This window comes from Mirounga angustirostris, unplaced genomic scaffold, assembly GCF_029215605.1.
Source record: "Mirounga angustirostris isolate CCGP_5_RB_7025 unplaced genomic scaffold, mMirAng1.0.hap1 SCAF_9, whole genome shotgun sequence".
Classification (NCBI taxonomy): Eukaryota; Metazoa; Chordata; class Mammalia; order Carnivora; family Phocidae; genus Mirounga; species Mirounga angustirostris.
In genome coordinates this window covers 41,541,028-41,561,544 of record NW_026991717.1, presented here as the reverse complement: position 1 = coordinate 41,561,544, position 20,517 = coordinate 41,541,028, and the positions used below count along the sequence as shown (strand labels likewise).

Genomic DNA, 20,517 nt, shown 5'->3' with positions numbered 1-20,517 from the left:
AGTTCCAGCAGGAATGGCTACACCAAGAGATGAAAGAACCCAGTCTGATGACCATACATGCTTAAAACATACTTTGTCAAATAAATAACTACCATTTAGAGTCTTTGCTACCATGAGGCACTATGATAAACGCTTTATATACTTTATCTCTCAGAATCCTACAGTATAAGGCACTATTATCATATCCATTTCATAGATGAAATAACTGAGGCCGAGGGAAGGTTACTGGACCCAAATCACATATCTTTAAGTGCAGGAGCGGGATTTGCATCCCTTCTTCTTAACCATTACCTTGTACCTTATACAAACATAACACAGACACCTATCCCTTGTCTCTTCTTGCCTTTCCTGACAAGAATAATAAAATCAGAACACAAATTGCTGTGTCTAGGAAGCAGGCATTAGAACAACTTCTAGAGTCTGTCAGTTAAACCAAACAATCAGGGGGTGCCTGGGTGGCTCAGTTGGTTAAGCGACTACCTTGGGCTCAGGTCATGATCCTGGAGTCCCGGGATCGAGTCCCACATCGGGCTCCCTGCTCGGCAGGGAGTCTGCTTCTCCCTCTCCCACTCCCCCCTCTTGTGCTCTCTCTCTCAAATAAATAAATAAAATCTTTAAAACAAACAAAAACCAAACAATGATGACTTTACTATTTACGACACAGTCTGTCTCTTAGTGAAAAGGAAGGAAGAGGGAATACTGAACACTATGCAAGAGACCTATGTTACATATTACTCATTCAACCCACAAACACATCCTTGTGAAATATTACTCTCATTTTACAGATAAGTTTCAGGAAGATTAGGTAACTTCTCCAAAATGACACAGATAATAAGTGGCAGATGACCTTCTGGTCTAATCTTAAAATATTACATTTAGTTAAGTGAGAATTTCCATATGGTTACTAAAAAAATCTTGACAGCATTCATGATTTCAAATCAAGTTGTATCACTTTGTAATCTGATTTTTACTCCTCACTAACACTAGAATCCTCATCTGAATACCTATGCAGTTTACTCAACAAGCAACTTTGTAGCCATTTAGTCTTTAAAACACTTATTAATGTACATTAATGTACAAAAATTCATTAATATTTAAATACCCACTATAATTAACTATGTCTAGGAGTATGGAACCTGGTAATATTCTGTTTACATGTCTACTCTCAGGAGTGGTGATTTTCAAACTTTTTTTTTTTTTTTAAGATTTTTTTATTTATTCATGAGAGACAAAGAGAGAGAGACAGAGGCAGAGGGAGAAGCAGGCTCCCCACGGAGCAGGGAGCCCGATGCGGGACTCGATCCCAGGACCCTGGGATCATGACCTGAGCCGAAGGCAGACGCTCAACCGACTGAGCCACCCAGGCGTCCCATTCAAACATTTTTTTCAATCACTTTGAAACCTTTTCTTCAAACAGAATCTTCCATGGAAGCCCAATATATAAAATAGATAAAAAGGGAAGCTTTTCTGGAGAAGCTAGTGAGGGGCCCAGGGCCTTATCTATTTGGCTTTCCCACTGTTCCTTAGGCTTCTCTTTAAATATTCTCCCCTGGATTAGTTCCTCTTACAAGTAAGGTCTTCTGCCTTGATTAGAGCTTTTAGTAATATTTGTGCAAATTGTCTATCCTAAATAAAATGCAAGACTCATCTATTTTCATTGAGTAAGAAAAGACATAGGCTCTTCCTCAAAGCATTATTCATGGAATTATGCACAGTGAACAGAAGCCAAGTCCATGTTTCAGCAACACACCCTTCCCCAATACAGATACCAACCAGCATGATGTCCTTTCAGGACCATCATATAAGGAGTCATTCCTACGTAAACACCAAATTCATCATTAGACTTACTAAAATGCTATCATCTTAATACAAAAATTCAAGTGCCCACACTGCTGAGAAACTAAGCATCTGGAAACAGTATAAAGAATTAAAAATGTTTAAGTTGTCAACAGGATACTTAGGAAAGTAACTTAGCACCTTAGTTTTTCAAGTATAAAAATCACTTGCCTTGTGAAGCAATAAGAATCACAAGTTGTAATGCACAATGGGGACAAAAGTATTATTGGAATAAAAAGTTAAAGACCCGCCCCTTTCATGGAGCAGAAAATAAACACACCTTTGCCAAGATGTGTGTTGATAGACATATATCTTGCAGTTCCAGTTAAACTTTTGTGCTCCCTATAAGGTATGTGTTTTTTGGTTTCAGGGTCAATGTATTCCTTGGCCAGTCCAAAGTCTATAATGTGTATAACATGCTCTTTCTTATTGCCTTGTCTGCCAATCAGGAAGTTCTCTGGCTTCACATCTCGGTAAATGAGATTTTTTGAGTGCACATATTCCATTCGAGAAAGCTAAAAGAGAAAAAAACATCAATGAAAATATTCTAAAGAAGTTTATTGGGGGAAAAAAACATCAAAACATTTTGTTTTATCAGTCCAAGGTTTTAACTACTGAAATGAAAATAAAACTCATTTCTTCTTTACCATCCAGTCACTTCACTCTTATAAACCAGAAAATATACTCTGATACAAATATATACATAACAAATATCAAGATAAATGAAAGTGGGACAGCACCGTTCAGCTAAAATGGTCATATAGAGTTTTACCTCATAATGTTACAATTTATAAATGATGACTAGAATTAGGTGTTTTTAGGCTACTTCAGAAAGCACACATTTGAGAGGCAAGAAGATCCCCAGCCAGGATTATCACAATAGGTCTGTGGCCTCTGAAGACAAGTGCCACTGCCACATTCACCTCCTGCCCACACCTTCCTATCCTCAGTCCAACAGGACTCCCCAACCTAGTTCCTTCTGTTGCAAAACTATGGGAAGTGAGATCCAGAGAAGTTAGTACTGGACTGATTTCACAGAGCTAACTAGCAACAGAGAGAGAAGTGCAGTTTTTATGTGAAAGTAAATATAGCCCAAAGTAATCATCCTAAGATTACTTGAGGGGCACCTGGGTGGTTCAGCTGATTAAGCAGCCAACTCTTGATTTCCACTCGGGTCATGATCTCAGGGTCCTGGGATCGAGCCCCATGTTGAGCTCTGCGCTCAGCAGGGAGTCTGCTTGAGGATTTTCTCTCCCTCTGCCACCCCCCCCAATGTGCATGCACACTCGATCTCTTTCTCTAAAATAAATAAATCTTTAAAAAATTATTTCAAATTTCATTAAGTTTTATTTCCATCTATGTTTCTACTTAGCATAGAAAGGGAAGCTCAGGCATTTGAATTTTGGATTCAAAAGTCAAGGTCAATTTTGGACTCAAAAGTCAAAATCTTTTTAAAGATTTTATATATTTATTTGACAGAGACAGCAACAGCAGGAACACAAGCAGGGGGAGTGGGAGAGGGAGAACCAGGCTTCCTGCCGAGCAGGGAGCCCGATGCGGCGCTTGATCCCAGGACTCTGGGATCATGACCCGAGTCAAAGGCAGATGCTTAATGACTGAGCCACCTAGGCGCCCCTCAAGGTCAATTTTTTTTAACATTTCCAAGCTTTTACTGTAAAGTGGGTGAGACGATTACCATTTCAGACCAATAAAGATGCATTTGCATCCTTCCTCTGAGGGGTTGACAAACTCCTCAAAGGCACTGCCTTAACTGCTTTTGAACTGGCACTGGTTTATAATTTGGTTGGAGTTGAGAGAGCTATCCCTTCAGCTCTGCCAGTCTCTGTGAGAAGTGGAGGCCAGAGAAGTAAGGCAGGTTCTTGGTCACAAAACTTTGGAATCTGATTGTTAGGGCAGTGGGTTACATCACCAATCCTTTCTTGGATGCAAGGGTGAGGGGAGAGGACAGAACCTTAAAGCCATGTGTTTAAAACCTATAAATAAAACATCAAGGAAATTACTTGCATTTGTGCAATTTCACCTAATCATCCTCTTTCTCCTCAATCTAAATTATATGCTTCTACTTCAGTTAAGGGCAGGGTGTTGCTCCAAGGTGCAAATTCTTAAAATAGAGCAAACAGAAGATGCAGTGTGACTTCTCTAGGTTAACCCTTTTTGCCCGGCCTGCTTCCTAGAATGCCATCAAGCCTCTGAGTGTGCATTCACTAGGTGTCACTACAGCTGGGAAAGCACTAAAAGGGTCACAAGGATGTAGCTGGGGGACCCACCTATCTTTCTGCAGAATAGCAATGCCAACTTACCAACTGGATGGCTATCATTAACACCGTCTTCAAAGTAAAAGTTCGGTCACAGAGGTCAAACAAATCCTCCAAGCTAGGGCCAAGGAGCTCCAGCACCATGGCATTGTATTTCCCACATGGTCCAAAGTAATACACCTGTGGAAGACCTTCACCTGCAAGCAGAGGGGAGAAAAGGGTACAGAGTGGGGGACACAAAACCCAAAACATGAGATAGCTCCATCAGCACTGAGTAGATACACAGAAAGCACAATTTGTGAGATTTCCATTTTCTTTCATAGTCCCTCTGGAGAACCTAAACTGAGCACAGCAGCTTCAAAGGGAACTAATAATGGGCAGGAAAGGCAAGCCACTGTACAATGGCCTCAAATAAGCAGCTATTTTATACCAGAGAGACAAAGGTATTTCCACTGCTGCATAAGACAGAGAATGGTCCCTGATCCATTACTGGATCAGAGCATAAACTATTCTCCCCCAAGGAGGCCCGAAAGTGCACTGTCATAAAAGGTTCAAAAGACAGCTCACTGCACTCAAAGCCAGCCCACCTGGCCCTGGTGCATTAGCCGGTTTCATCTGCGCTCCCTATGCTTACTGCCAACGCCACATGGGCTGTTTGCAGCTGTTGCCCCAAGGAGAACTCGGACTGAAGGGTTGAGGTCACAGAGGGTGCAGCCTGACGCTCTCCTCACAGGGAGTCTCTGTACTGTCCTGTTTTCTATCACTGGGGCAAAGTCAACACACAGGGTTCAGTTACTGTAATTCTCAAAGGAAAAAGAAAAAAGGAAAAAAAAAAAAAAAAAAAAAGCTGGGCTTTCCCCAGATTTGAAATTCATAGCTCTAAGATGCCAAAATTTAGACTTTCTCACCTAAGTGGCAACTTGTGAATGAATTTCCTCTTTAAAGTGTATTGTAAATATGAGGCATTCAGTAAATAAGTGTTAAATGGCACCATGTGAACAGTGGATACAAACAAGACTACGTGTTAAAAATCTGGTCTCATAGAGCAGAAGCACTTCCATCTTACACATTTATATATACCATGGTCTGCAGTTGCTTCTGCCTACAAGTTTTTTAGACGACAAAATTCTCTCCCTCTCCCCGTTCTCTTTATATGTACAGGCAGGATACAAGCAGAGGTAATTCTCTCTGCTATAATCTGAATGCTTATGTCTCCTCAACCCCCAATCCTCAAATTCATATGTTGAAAACCTAATGCCCAATGTGACGGTTTTAAGAGGTGAGGCCTTTGGGAAGTGATTAGATCATGAGGGCAGAACCCTCGTGACTAAGATCAATGCCCTTATAAAAAAAAGACCCTAGAGTGCTCCCTAGCCCCTTCCACTGTGCGAGGACACAGCAAAAAGTCAGAAGAGGGTCTCTGCCAGAACCTGACCATGACGGCACCCTGATCTTGGACTTCCAGTCTCTGGAACTGTGAGAAAGACATTTCTGACTTCATAAGCCACCCAGTCTGTGGTATTTTGTTACAGCAGCCCAAAAGGACTTAGACAGTATCTACTACTTAAACCTCTAGCCCAGTATGCCCATCTTCGTCCCCAGGATAAATCTTGTCTATCTGGAGTTGGGGTGCTTCATTGTTATGACATGTATTTCATGCCTCTTCCATGCGCTGCCGCAGTCTCTCTTGTTCCATCTAGGTACGAAGCAACTTGAGTGTTTTGATATGTTCATCCCTAGCTCGTATCATTGAATGTAGTATACTCTGCTCCTGCCAGCTCCATTAATATCCACTCAACTGTCCTTGTAGCTGTTTGATTCTCCCTGTCTCTAAAGGGGAACAAGATTTAATTTGAAGTGCCTTTTTTTCCCCTGTTGTTCTGAACTCATTTTTCAGTTTATTTAAAATACACAAAACCTAACAGCTGTTCCCAATAAGTCCTGCTGAAAAATCCAAAGCAGAACACCACTGTAGAGAATCATTGCTTTTATTAATCAGACATATGGTAGATGGTAGTTTGGGGATTTTTCAAATTTATATCCTATATAATAGTTTTCAATGTCACTAAAATTTTATTTTCCTAATATAAATATTATATTCTTCAAAACAGCTTGTGGCAGATCTGTTAGTTGCCTGCCCAGTGTCCATTCTCTCCTTCTTACTTAATAACAAAACTTCTAATTACTGTGATTAGCAATCTGCCCAGTTCTAACTTTACAGCCTCTCTGGATAACAGGAATGACCAGTCAGACAGAAGCAGAAATTGCTAGATGAGGTGGTTCTAGAAAAGCTGTTTCATGGGAGCTGACTCAAGTTGGAAGTAGGCCCCCGTCTGACAATGGCTCAAGCTCCAGAAGCCATCTAGTACCACTAGACAACTTGAGGATATCAGTGCCAAGAATGAATGGAACAAAAAAGAAGAAAACCTGAGTCCCTGATGGCTGTGAAGTAACCAACGTTGGACTTCCCTTCCCTCTGGACTTTTTAATCCAAAAGAAAAATCAATCTCTACCTTGACTTAACTGTTATTTGGACCTTTTTTCATAGCCAAATCTTACCCTAATTAATAAACATATTATTCTTTTAGTTGGTTAAATTGCAAATCTGGGCACAATATCCTCCTTCTGAAGTACAAGCTAAAAGTCAGGCCTGCTTAGAAATATAATACTGACATAATTTCCTAGACTTGCTGCTGATACTTAAGGATCAGTTTAAATGAGACAAATAATCATCTTGTTCTTGACCATCTTTACTAGCAAATCTAGGCATCTCTTGTCAGATATTTCCATGTTTACAAAGAAGTCACAAAAGCATTCTGAATGATGTCTGTTAATTTCTACGTACGAGTTTTATCACTCATAACTCCACCTTTGTACCTTCAAAGATGTGAGGTGTTCCTGCTGGCTGCATTACTGCTCCTTGTATTAAATATCCTGAGGACTCACAAGCAGGCTTCATGCCCAAGGCAACTTCCAGATTACTGAGTAGCTTGAAGCTTTTCTCAAAGATGGACTAGGTCCAAGATGCTACTGTAGGAAGGGCTCAAGCCAGTCTTTGATCTAGTATTTGATTCTGCTACTAACCCTGAAAATTCCTTCATGTCTCTCTGCTTTTTCATCCATGTTTATACAGTTTGATTTTTTTATTTTTACGGAAAATAGGACAGTTTTTCTCCAAAACTTAACTGTCCCATGGTAGTGCCTTCTAGCACAACTACTGAATGTTCTTTAGTGTTTGTGAGAGATCAGGGAATTACTGTTTACATGGGAAATTACCATCAGGATTAACGGTAATATAAAGAGGAGGGAAACGTTTAGACTGGTTTCCTTTTAAAACCAAAATTCTAACAATAGCTAGGATTACCTTCTAGGTTCCTCTTTGTAAAGCCATAGAACCCATGTGAATGATGCATGCCTCCATGTTATACAGAATAGGTGTGGGTCAAATTAGAATGTAAGCTGGTAGTGGTAGTCAACCGGAAATGTGTCTATTAGAAACATCTCCAGGGATGCCTGGGTGGCTCAGTTGGTTAAGCGTCTGCTTTCGGCTCCGGTCCCACATCAGGCTCCCTGCTCAACAGGGAATCTGCTTCTCCCTCACCCTCTGCCCCTCCCCCTGCTTGTGCTCACATGCGCTGTGTCAAATAAAGAAATAAATAAATAAAATCTTTAAAAATAAAACATAAAAGACTTGTCTGTTTAGTTTCTTAGGTATTACAGAAAATGTGCCAAATATAAAAGTATCTTTGGGAGATGTAGCCATAATGTATTAGAACCATCTGTACAGAAAGATACCCACGCCAAGTTCCATTCTGTGCCTAGTTTTTCACATGACTGCCCATAAAGTGGCCAATGCTGGTGGTGAAAGACATAGATAGAAGCCCACTAAGAAAGTCTATCTCTTTGGTCAGAGATTAGCACACAGTAATGACTTATCCTGGGCTGCATTTAAATGAGAAATCCTGTATATTCTATTTCACTCTTCTCCTGGAGAGCTATCTTGAATTCACTGCTTAAGAAATTTTTAATCAATCAACATTATGCTGTGAAATCATTTAATAAGATGGGGGATGAGGTCAGAGCCTTAAATGCAATACAAGCTATACATGTGGTAAACGAGGTACTTCCTAGAAGTCAGTATGAGGTAATGGGAATGAAGTGGGAGAGGTAGGCAAGGCAGATACACACTGATTTCTTTGATCCATGGTATTTCAGAAACTAACGTAGTTTCATAATCTCTCATCTGCTCTGGAAATAAAGCACTAATAAGATCTTCCTCCTAAACTGGTCAACTGCATAAAAGCCCGGAAATTAAAGAAGTAAATCCTGAATTTTCCTCTCCTGAAAAATTTCTAGTAGATTTCATCATATGCTGTTTAGCCAAAGGTTAAATCTCTTATAAACCAAAACTGCAAGGTTATATGTACCCTGCACATGTTATCTTGTAGATTTTTGCAGGGTACTTTGAAATAGTTTTCCCACCAATCAATAACATATTCTTACAAATCCTGCTGGACATGTGGCTCACACACATATCAAGTTGCACAGAACAGGAAGTGAGGTGTACCACACAACAGCTAATTTTCAGTCTGTCATAAATTTAACTTGGGTTAAACACACCAAATCAAGGATAATGGCTTCTTTATCATCCAAGCTGTTAGCTAAAAAGATTCCATAAAGCATTATGAACAGTAACTACTCTAAGTAGAGATATTTTTAAAAGCACATCAGGCTGAGAACTGAAATAGAACCACCTCGAAGCTTTTGGCAATTTGATCACATTATTGCCTAATAATTAGCCTTTCATTCTTTTTGAAAAACTAACTTACCTAGCTGTGAAGCAAGGTCAAATAAGTCCCATACCTACATTAATATCTGGATGTAAAAATAATGCATATATTAATATTTCCATAAAAAATAAGTATATGTTGCTGATGAATGTATCTAAAGTCAGGGCCAGAGAAAACCTTTAAGGACATAATGACCTTGGCAATTCCCTTCTTTTGTTTTGTTTATACAGTTTGATTTTTTTATTTTTACGGAAAATAGGACAGTTTTTCTCCAAAACTTAACTGTCCCATGGTAGTGCCTTCTAGCACAACTACTGAATGTTCTTTAGTGTTTGTGAGAGATCAGGGAATTACTGTTTACATGGGAAATTACCATCAGGATTAACGGTAATATTAAACAAGTCCATCTAACAAGAAAGCAGAAAGAACAGGGAAATAAATAGGATTATATCCCATAAAAACAAGGGGGAAAATAAAAGTATAGCCTTTAAAATTCAGAAAATAACTCTATAAAAACACATCACAAAGATATGAAACAACACATGTGTTTCCCTTTTCTCATTTCTCTGACTCTGAAAAATGCCTCTTCACAGGATGAACCAGTTCACACATGAAACTACTCAAAATGCTGGCTTTAAAAAACAACAACAACAAAAACACCAAAACAGCTAGACACAGAATTAAGGAATCAGGATTACTCTGTCTTGTAATGAAAGATGTTTTATAATCGTCTTGTTCACAAGCCACTTGGGAATTTGAATATTGCTAGACATATGCTGCTAACATGAGCTCAAACCTGTATGGTGGGGGAAGAGAAAGTGAGGAAAGGCAAGAGAAGACGAATAATCTCACATTTCTGAGCCACAAAAATTGAGCTTTTACAGTTTCTCTATTACACACACACACAATTACCAAGGCCTTGAGCCTCAAAGCACGTTCAGTCTTATTTATCCAAAGGAGCCAGGAAAGAAAGCCTAAGGTAGGAGAACAGATTTCTTCTGTAATAGATAGCATCTAAGATAAAAATCATTTAAAAATGTGTTGTGTATTGGGGTTGGGTGGGGATGGGGGATCTTTTGTCTTTCCAAAAACACTAACTCTGGGGCGCCTGGGTGGCTTAGTCAGTTAAGCCGATGCCTTCAGCTCGGGTCATGATCCCAGAGCCCTGGGATGGAGCCCTGGGTTGGGCTCCCTGCTCAGCGGGAAGCCTGCTTCTCCCTCTCCCACTGCCTGCCACTCTGCCTACTTGTGCTCTCTTTCTATCTTTCTGCCAAATAAATAAATAAAATCTTAAAAACAAAAAGACTAACTCAGTTCAGAACTGGTAAAAACTTATGGGATAAAACCCAGTCTCTGAAAAATTTCCACTTTCTTGAGTATTGCATTCACAGTTCCTATGATTAAGTTATAGATGCAGAGTATCTTTTGAGTTTCAAAAGCTAAAAAGAGATATCCAATTCTTCTTAACACACACCTGAGCAATAATAACTACAAAGTCAACAAAGTTCTAGCAAGCACTTAAAACGAATGGAAGAAATAAATAAGGTCACTCAAAAAACAGTGAACTCCTTCTAGACAATCCTGCCCCACTCCCCTTATACTTTTTGTCCATGTGTCTGTCCTCCCTACTAACCAAAGACTGTCTGAATGCAGTGACTACTATGTGTTAATTATGTTTGTATGTAAGTGCCTGGCCCAAGCATATGGTAGATAAGGGCAGGATAAATACTAATAAATAAAAACAATTCAATGAAATGCCACTTGAGTTTTCTGTTTGGAATGCACAATACCTACCTCAAAATGCTAAAATGCACATATACAGAGCAAAACAACTTCATCAGATTTTAAATGTGCAGGACATGCTAACAGATTTGATACTCCTGAGTAGTTTTTGTTTTTCATAGCAATGATATTTTTTAAAAAATGCTTTTTTGAGCAAGCCACCACTGTGAAGATTCCAAGTAATTCAGAGTTGTAGTATTTCTACAATGGCTCTCTTTTATGTATATTCTTCCCAAGATGGCTGCACCATGGTATCTGCATTTTACCTTGCTGTTCCCACATGTGGGTGAACTATGTAGAACTATTCATAAAGTACCAAAAGCTACACATAAACAATTTTCCATGCCTTCCCCTCTCTCAAAAAAGCACCTGCCCATCCAAAGAAATTAAATGACCAACAAAATGAGTCATCTGAGACGTCTACTGTGCAAAGGCAGTCTGATGACATCTGCCTACCCCTTTCTTCTCCCCCTCCATTCTTTTTTTTTTTTTAAGATTTTATTTATTTATTTGACAGAGAGAGACACAGCAAGAGACGGAACACAAGCAGAGGGAGTGGGAGAGGGAGAAGCAGACTTCCCACGGAGCAGGGAGCCCGATGTGGGGCTCAATCCCAGAACCCTGGGATCATGACCTGAGCTGAAGGCAGACATTTAATGACTGAGCCACCCAGGCACCCTCCCCCTCCATTCATTTATAGACAAGTTCTTTACTTTGGTCCAGGCTAACTTGGAATTACATGGTCTTTTCTTTACATAAGTACCCTTTTCCATTTCACTTGAACCTCACAGTTATCTTGTGAAGAAAACAGGAAAATACTAATAAATTCTACTTTACACATGAGACGGAGACCCTGAGAGATGTTGTGTGACCTGTCCTAGGTAACAGAGTGCCCAAGTAACACAACCAGATCTCTCTACTCCAGATTCACTGCTCTCCAGATTCATGTAGCTGCCAAAGTTATTTTCTATACTCCCTATCCTACCTCTTCCAAACCACATGACTTTTTGGTTAACATTTACTTTTTCTAGCAATTCTCTGTCACTCTTCTAGGATATAAATTCCCTGCCGTATTATACAAGCAGCTTAATCTGTCCTATCCATTCCCTGGGTTCCCATTATTTTTATATCAGATCCATGAATACCATCCTTTCAGCTTTCCTATCATATATCCGTCTCTCTATAGTTCTAGAGCTTTGTCAATTCCAGTCCCTGGTCCAGAATAGGGGCCACTTGGAGCATTACTTTTTAAGTTATAAAAGTGATATATATTCATTCAAACAATCAAATATAACAGCAAACCAAAAGCAGTACAGAAACATATGAAGAAAAAGTATTCACGTCCATAACAGATTAGACACATTCACATAATTAAGAATACTTTCCTGCAATTTTATTTTTTTAAGATTTTATTTATTTATTTATTTGACAGAGAGAGAGAGAGCAGGAACACAAGCAGGGAGAGTGGGAGAGGGAGAAGCAGGCTTCCCGTTGAGCAGAGAGCCCGATGCGGGGCTCGATCCCAGGACCCTGGGATCATGACCTGAGCCAAAGGCAGACGCTTAACAACTGAGCCACTTAGGCGCCCCTACTTTCCTGCAATTTCATTTTTAATTTAATATTATATAGAAGACATTTTTTCTTGTCATCTCATGGACAGATCTCATTCATTTTAACAGATACATAGTATCCCACTGTATGATGTATCATATTTAAGTTCTTCTTAGTACTGATGGGCATTTAGGTTGTATCTATATTATCTGTTGTTAGAAACAGATATAGTGAACAGATACTGTTTTTGCCTAGCCTGCATCCTTTTCTTCCTTCCTCTGATAACAACACTTGACTCTTCCAGTGGGGAAGCACCATTTCCTTGATACATGTGGTTAAAGTGGGGTCAACTCATTTCCCACTGCCACCCCAAGGATATGACTCAAGCCAGGTAAATCAGAGTATTCTATACCCCTGCCCTGGGGAACTGGGTCATGGATGGGTGCTTGACTCATGTCTGTACCATGAGAGTCAACTCTAGGACTTTTGTGGAACTACAGAGGAGGAGGAACAATTCCTCCCCACCCCACCCCCAACCCCATTGCTAAACTGGAAGGAGCGTAGCCTGGAGCTTCCAGAGACTACCACATGAAAATAGGTAGACTACCTACCTGAGAATGAAACACAATAGAAAGCAGAGCTGAGAGAAACAGAGACAGACAAATATGTCACATAACCTGAGGATCAAGGACAGTGTTGATCCTGGATCTGGCCTGCCTGAGGTGAGAATATTGCTGGACTTACCAGTTCTTTTTTTTTTTAAAGATTTTGTTTATTTATTTGACAGAGAGAGAGATAGCGAGAGCAGGAACACAAGCAGAGGGAATGGGAGAGGGAGAAGCAGGCTTCCCGCGGAGCAGGGAGCCCGATGTGGGCCTCGATCCCAGGACCCTGGGATCATGACCTGAGCCGAAGGCAGACGCTTAACAACTGAGCCACCCAGGCACCCTGGATTTACCAGTTCTGTGAGCCAAGAAATTCTTCCCCTCTCCTTGCCACCCCCACTCCCCAAGTGAGCTAGAACTTTATCATCTGAAAATGAAAGAGTCTAGACAAATATGCATGTAATACGGCAAAAGTCCTTGTGCCTACATTTTTGGGCATGAATGCAAATGTATCTTGAGGGCAAATGCCTTTAAGAGAAAATGCTGAGTCAAGAGGCATTCGTATTTAACGTTTCACTATATGTTGCCAAATTGCCAAGAAGTCTAAATCCTCGTGGGTCCCCTGTGTATCTCTAGTCTTAGGCCTGCTTTAAATACAAGTGGTATTACTTAAGTATCTAGGCCCATGGAGTATTTTTTTTTTTTAAAGATTTTATTTATTTATTTGAGAGAGGGAATGAGAGACAGACAGCAGGAGAGGGAGGAGGGTCAGAGGGAGAAGCAGACTCCCTGCTGAGCAGGAAGCCCGATGCGGGACTCGATCCCAGGACTCCAGGATCATGACCTGAGCTGAAGGCAGTTGCTTAACCAACTGAGCCACCCAGGCGCCCAGTATTTTTTTTTTTTAAAGATTTTATTTATTTATTTGAGAGAGAGAGAGGGAGAGTGAGAGAGAGAGAGATCACGAGCAGGGGGAAGCGAAGAGGGAGCAGACTCCCCGCTGAGCAGGGAGCCCGACGTGGAGCTCATTCCCAGGACCCTGGGATCATGACCTGAGCCGAAGGCAGATGCTTAACTGGCTGAGCCACCCAAGCACCCGGCCCATGGAGTATTTAAAACTGCTCTCAGAACCTGCCTTGATCTATTATTCCCAAAGCTCCAGCTTTTCTCTTATACTTAGCCAGTGTGTCTGAAGGCATCTCTAGTTTTTTATCCAAGTAACCGTTGATATTTCAAAGTCAGGAGACTCTTTCTTATCCCATTATTTGTTCAATGCTACCATTAGAAAATTTCCCTTAAAGCATACCTCTATTATAAAAGTCTATTGGCCCTAACTGATTTACAGTTTATGAAGTGTTTTTATATAGGTTCTCCCACTTAATCCTAACAAGTACATATAGGTATTACTATTCTCATTTTATAGGTAAGGTAATTGATCTGAAGTGACTTGCTCGGGTCATATAATGAGTGGTACAGCCAAGACCTAAACCCCCAACTTCTGCCTCCAAGTCTCAGGCTCTCTCACTATATCGCATGTACCCATCCGTGCTCTAAGTTCACTGACATCTAGAGTGGCATTAAGTTCTACTGGGACACATTGCCTTGATAGGAGATTAACTGATCTTGTAAAGATTCAGTAAAACATGGCCTGTATATGAATCTAATGGACAATCACAAGATACTGATGATGTTGATACATTATGAACTCAAGTAATAAAGAGTAATATTGGGCGCCTGGGTGGCTCAGTTGGTTAAGCGACTGCCTTCGGCTCAGGTCATGATCCTGGAGTCCCGGGATCGAGTCCCACATCGGGCTCCCTGCTGAGCAGGGAGTCTGCTTCTCCCTCTGACCCTCCCCCATCTCATGCTCTCTCTCTCTCATTCTCTCTGTCTCAAATAAATAAATAAAATCTTTAAAAAAATAAAAAAAAATAAAAAAAATAAATAAAAAATAAAGAGTAATATTTCCCTTATGAAAGCACAAGTAAGATTACATCAAGAGTGCAAAAGTGGTATTTTCCTAATACAAGTACCAAGGAGTCAATCTTCAAATGAAGCCTATTAATAAATTAAACACATCATTTAGGAATTCAGAAGGCAACTTGGCAAATGCTTAGAATAACACAGAAAGTATAAAAAGCAGATAAGCATTTGTTTTCATTAACTTTGGGCCCATTTAACAAATTGTTCCCAGAAGTTCTGATTAAAAAAATAAAACAAAACCCACTGAGGCACACAGTCTAATCACAGCACAGAAGCAGAGTGCCCCCTATTACTGAACTCTGTTAACATTGTAACACCCTTTCTTAAGCATCAAAATAGCCCTGGGAGAGTAAAGGACCAAGTGTTACCCTCATTTTCTGAACAGAAGCGCAGAGGTTAAGTGGTTTGCCACAGGACAACCAGGCTATGGAACAGATGCCACAGCCTGCCCTTCTTTTCTCATTTGAGCCTTCACCCACATACCTCTCCAATCAGAACAGATGTGTCCTGATGGAACATTCAAGATGGCCTTATAATTCTGGTCACTGAGGAGGCATGTAGACTTGCAAGGAAGCAAAGCAAAGTCACTTATCTTACTGACTTTCAGCAAATCTGAGGAATAAGTGCTACAATATTCCTGCTTCCAGCTTCAAATTCAATTAAGTTCAAAGAGTCTGGTGGTCAGTCTGTCCATTCATCAGACATCACGAGTGAGAACAGAGTGCTATGGGAACACTGAAGAAGGGGATGGGAAAGGCTTCACAGAGCCGGGGTCACACGCCAGGTCTTGAAGAATGGTTAAGAGCTGATCAGGCTGGAGTGGAGAGAATGAATCCTGCAGGCTGAGGGAGCAACAAGCATATAGGTAGCTAAAAGCACAGAGGCCAAAGCTCTCTGAAATTAGGAAAACTAGACTATTTTGCTCTCTCCTGGAGTTTCTTTTAATTCTGAACCACCAGTTGGTTTAACAAATGTCTCTAAAAATTATGGCAGAGGTCATTAATAAAGTTGAGAAGGGACAGATATCAGAGTAAATAAAAAGATCACATAGGAATAAAAATCTAAATAAACAAATAAATAAATGGGCACCTGGGTGGCTCAGTCAGTTAAGCGTCTCCCTTCGGCTCAGGTCATGATCCCCGAGTCCCAAGAACCAGTCCTGTTTCAGGCTCCCCACTCAGTGGGGAGTCTGCTTCTCCCTCTGACCCTCCCCCCTCTTGTGCTTTCTCTCACCTTCTCTCTCTCAAATAAATAAAATCTTAAAAAAAAAACATTAAAAAAAGATCATAGGAATAAAGAAGAGGGAAAATAAGGATTTTATCTGAGTGCTATATACCCATATTGCCTTAGTATATTTTTAATAATAGTTTCACAGGAAGTTTTTAAGTATATACTAGGAACACACCATTGCGGTATAGCAGCACGAACAGAAATGAAATGCGAGACATGAATGAGAACCATAAATTTAACTTTAAATTTTCTAGAAGCCATATTTTAAAATTAAAGGAAATAGGTGGAATTAAGTTTAATAATATATTTTATTTAATTCCTATATAAAATATCAACACTTCAACACATAAGCAATTTAAAAATTACTAAGATATTTTACATCCTTTGGGAGGGGGAGGAGGACGAAAGCTTTGAAATTCAGTGTGTATTTTATACTTCCAACATATTCAGATTAGTTATAGGAGCTAATACAGATGCTCCATAGGCATATATGGCTAGTGGCTCAGCTCTGTAAGGAGTTTTATTTTTCTTTATTTTTTAAAAAGATTTTACTTATTTGACAGAGAGAGACACAGCGAGAGAGGGAACACAAGCAGGGGGAGTGGGAGAGGGAGAAGCAGGCTTCCCACTGAGCAGGGAGGCTGACGCAGGGCTCGATCCCAGGACCCCAGGATCACGACCCGAGCCGAAGGCAGACGCTCAACGACTAAGCCACCCAGGCGCCCCTGTAAGGAGTTTTAAAAGATATAAATGAGGCTGGCTTATGTACAGAAATGGTGCAGAAAAGAGGTTCTATACTCAGAAATCTGCATGACTCTGGCCAAGGAGCCTTCTCCACTTCTCCAACCCACAATTCGTTCCTTCCTCTCAACTCTTCAGAACTGCTGTTTCTGCTCATTGGGTTGTCTCCCTTTTAGGAAATAGTTAAGGGCAGTGCCTACTCTTGTTCACCACTGTATCCCCAGGGCTTAACTTCAAACAGTACTTGCTCAATGAATACCTCTTTAATAAATGCATGAACAGACACAGAGCTGCCTCTGGGCCTTAGCTTATTTTGCACTTGGAAGGCTTTCCTTACTCTTCTATTTGAACACGTCCAAGTAAATCATACCTCTTTTTTTTTGAAAGTTCAGCCCCTACCTACCCCCTTCTCTATGAAGGCTTCCTTGTCTCCCATAATTAGTAACCATTTCTCTCTTCAGAATTTCCCTATTATTTTATATGTACCTTTAAAAAAACTAACATTCCACTGTTTTTGTTTGCATTATAGTTATTCACATACATTAGTGAGCTCCTTGAGAGTAGCACCATACCTCTAATGTACATACCGGGAGCTCAGTAAACATTAAATTTTATTTTCCTTTAGTCTCCTGAAGGGCAGAGACCATGTGATTCATAACCCTGTGGTCCTCAATTACTCAGCATAGTGTTATGGACACAGCTCATGCTCAGCTTTTATCTCCTTGCATTATGACTAAAGTAATTACTAGCACAAGACCACTACAGGCTGGTAAGGAAAGATGAATTAAAGCAGTATGAAGTATAAAGAAAGAAGAAAATGTGGGGCGCCTGGGTGGGGCAGTTGGTTGGGTATCTGACTCTTGGTTTCGGCTGGGGTTGTGATCTTGGGGTATGGGATCAAGCCCCATCTCCGACTCTGCAGTCAGTGTGGAGTCTGCTTGGGACTCCCTCTGCCCCTTCCTCCCCCCCAGCCCCCTCCTCCCGCTCTGTCTCCCTGAAATAAATAAATAAATCTTAAAAAAAAAAAAAAGAGGAAAAAGTAGGGGAATATTAAAATTATGTCAGACTGTTGAAAGCACAAGAGTATAGAGGTGTACAGAGCTGACAAATTCTTCTTTTAAGTGGGAGGAATATAAATTACTTGATTACGAGTTGTTCAAAGAAGATGACAATATAATTGGTCACAAATGTTAAAAATTGGGGTTTTTTGATGGCTTTTGTCTTAAGCATGCTTATTATAAGTATTATTCTACAAATACTAAAGGGCTTAATTAGCAATTGGATTACTATTTTGAAAGGAGGTGCAAGGACTTACCTATCTTTATGTGGTCTGTTATTCAAACTTAAAATATTCTCTCTCACCAATGACACTGACAAACACTGGAAAGTAATTTATTCAGTTTTAACACAAAACAGTAGATAATGCTTCCACCTTCTCATAACTCGAAGGAATAATTCACTTCAGGGACTCATCTCTTTGATTCCATAGTACTCCACAGCTTTGAGGATGCTGCAAAATGTTATCTTCCTTCTTAATGATTAACCTTGACAAACTGAGGAGCGGAGAGGGTCTGAGGGCTGTGGTCAGTCTTATGATGGTCACTGAGTTTACTCTAGCCCTTGGTTTGGACTGAAACTTCTCCTGCCTTTGCCCTCCTTAAAAAAGCATTCTCTATGGGCAATCAATAAATCATTCTCAGTGACTGAAGAATGGCCATGAGGACACCGAAGGAAGAGAAACATGCAGGTACATAGTTAGAGAGGTGTGAATAAAGCCAGACACATAAAGTATGAACTAGAATGAAAGGAGAAAATGGCATCAGAAACTTCAGGTTCTGGGTCATTTTATAAGCAAGCTCCCACTGACAGGCTTTGGTGATTGACTTTTCCCCAACCTTTACCCATATAAGCACTATACCAGTTTTCTGCAACTAATCACAATTTTCCAGCCCATTCCACTTACATTTAAGTTACTTGGTCTATTTTTGGAACCCTGCCTTCTATTTTTCATGAAGTTCCTTAAAAGAAGACAAAATCTAAGTATCAAAGTCTGTTCAGACTGAGCAAATATCTCTAGCAGTTCTGCACTTTACAAAACAATGCACCGAAAGGTGTTAGTACTCTGTGTTACTGTGATGTGGTATGCAGGCCGATTTCTATAATAAACCCACAACACTCTGCTTGCAATTAAAGAAATTATTTGCACAACAAGTCTTCACCCGTAAAATGTTTAAAATAGATGTCCCCTGCCCCAGGAGGGAGAGGGACAAATTTTATGTATGTAATTAAAGGTAATTACTCAATATGCTTCATGTGACTTAGAGCTATTTGAGAGTGTTAAGGGGCAAAGAAGGGCCACATGGGGTTTGACAAGCCTTTCACCCCTTTAGTATCTCATCTCTTAAATCTATATTAAATAATAAAGCTAGTGAAATAAGTTAGTCAGAGAAAGACAAATACCACATGATTTCACTATGTGGAATTTAAGAAACAAAAGAACAAAGCAGAAATAGAGACAAACCAAGAAACAAGACTCTTAACTCTAGAGAACAAACAGAAGGTTACCAGAGGGAAGGTGGGTGGGGGATGGGTGAAATAGTTGATGGGAATTAAGATGATGAGCACTGAGTAATGCATAGAATTGTTCAGTCACCATATTGTACACCTAAAACTAATACAACACTGTTAACTATGCTACAATTAAAATTTAAAAAAATAAGGCTAAAAGAAACTCAGCACTGTTTGAAATTTATTCCTTCCCACTTTATAAATACTTATCTTTAAATCAAAGAAGTTTTAATGAAAAATATATACATAAAAAAGACTAAGGAAATGTATATAGTAATAGTAGCTGTGAACAGAGAGACTCAGCATGGCAGTGACCAAAACTTTTATCTTTCTTTTATACATTTTTCTCTTTAAAATTTTTTTTTAAGATTTAATTTATTTATTTGAGAGAGAGAGAGCACACACACACATGCAGGAAGGAACAGAGGGGGAGAGAGAAGGAGGGGAAAGAATCCCAAGCAGACTCTGTGTTGAGCATGGAGCCTGACTCGGGATTTGATTTCACGACCCTGAGATCATCCTGAGCCAAAACCAAGAGTCGGATGCTTAATTGACTGAGCTACCCAGGCGCCCCTCTTTTAAATATTTTTCTAAACCTTCAGTGATATTAGCTTTCTCCAGAACTTACAAAATAATTTTTTAAGTGAAAACTTTCTTTTCCTTTGGGCAAGCTGTACATAGATAATTGCAAATTCATCCTCTAAAGTTACTTTCTTTTTTAGGTAGCAGAGTTAAGAGATCTAGGCTGTCTTTTCTGAACCGTACCTGTTGAAAGTGGAGCCAAGCAAAAAGTTGACAAGATATGACCACTGGTTCAATGTGATTGTGTCCAAATAATTCTCTAGCTGCTGCTGGGCCGTTTATGTCTGCAGACTTGCAATGCTATAAGCCACTATACTGATGAGAACTGCATATAATTCCTACTTTCCATGGGCTTCAATTCCAAAACTTTTACCATAGAGTTCTTGGATACTCTGTTTGTAGGTAGTAATGAATATAAATGTCTCTAACTATATACCAAATATTTGCAGAAATAATTTGGGGGACTTCATTCTAATATCTTCAATTACTCATTCATATCTCTCCTCTGCTTCCTTAACACAGTTAATAATTACTGGCACAAGCAAATAAAGAAGAGGCTGAGTTTGGAGAGGA

The 20,517-nt window shown here is 39.9% G+C and overlaps 1 protein-coding gene across 8 annotated transcripts in view; it reads right to left on the bottom strand.

Moving 5' to 3' along the window:
• The window catches only part of CSNK1G1 (casein kinase 1 gamma 1), a 103,386-nt gene that overhangs the window by 42,600 nt on the left and 40,269 nt on the right, over positions 1 to 20,517 (bottom strand). For all 8 annotated transcript variants that reach the window (XR_006794960.3, XM_045899882.3, XM_045899887.3 and 5 more), the window contains exons 4-5: positions 4,158 to 4,309; positions 2,117 to 2,351 (exon numbers count right to left, since the gene is read on the bottom strand). Coding sequence is in view for 7 of the 8 variants with exons in the window: in XM_045899882.3 (XP_045755838.1) it covers positions 2,117 to 2,351; positions 4,158 to 4,309 (387 nt within the window). In the remaining variant the exon portion in view is untranslated. The remainder of the gene's footprint in view (positions 1 to 2,116; positions 2,352 to 4,157; positions 4,310 to 20,517) is intronic.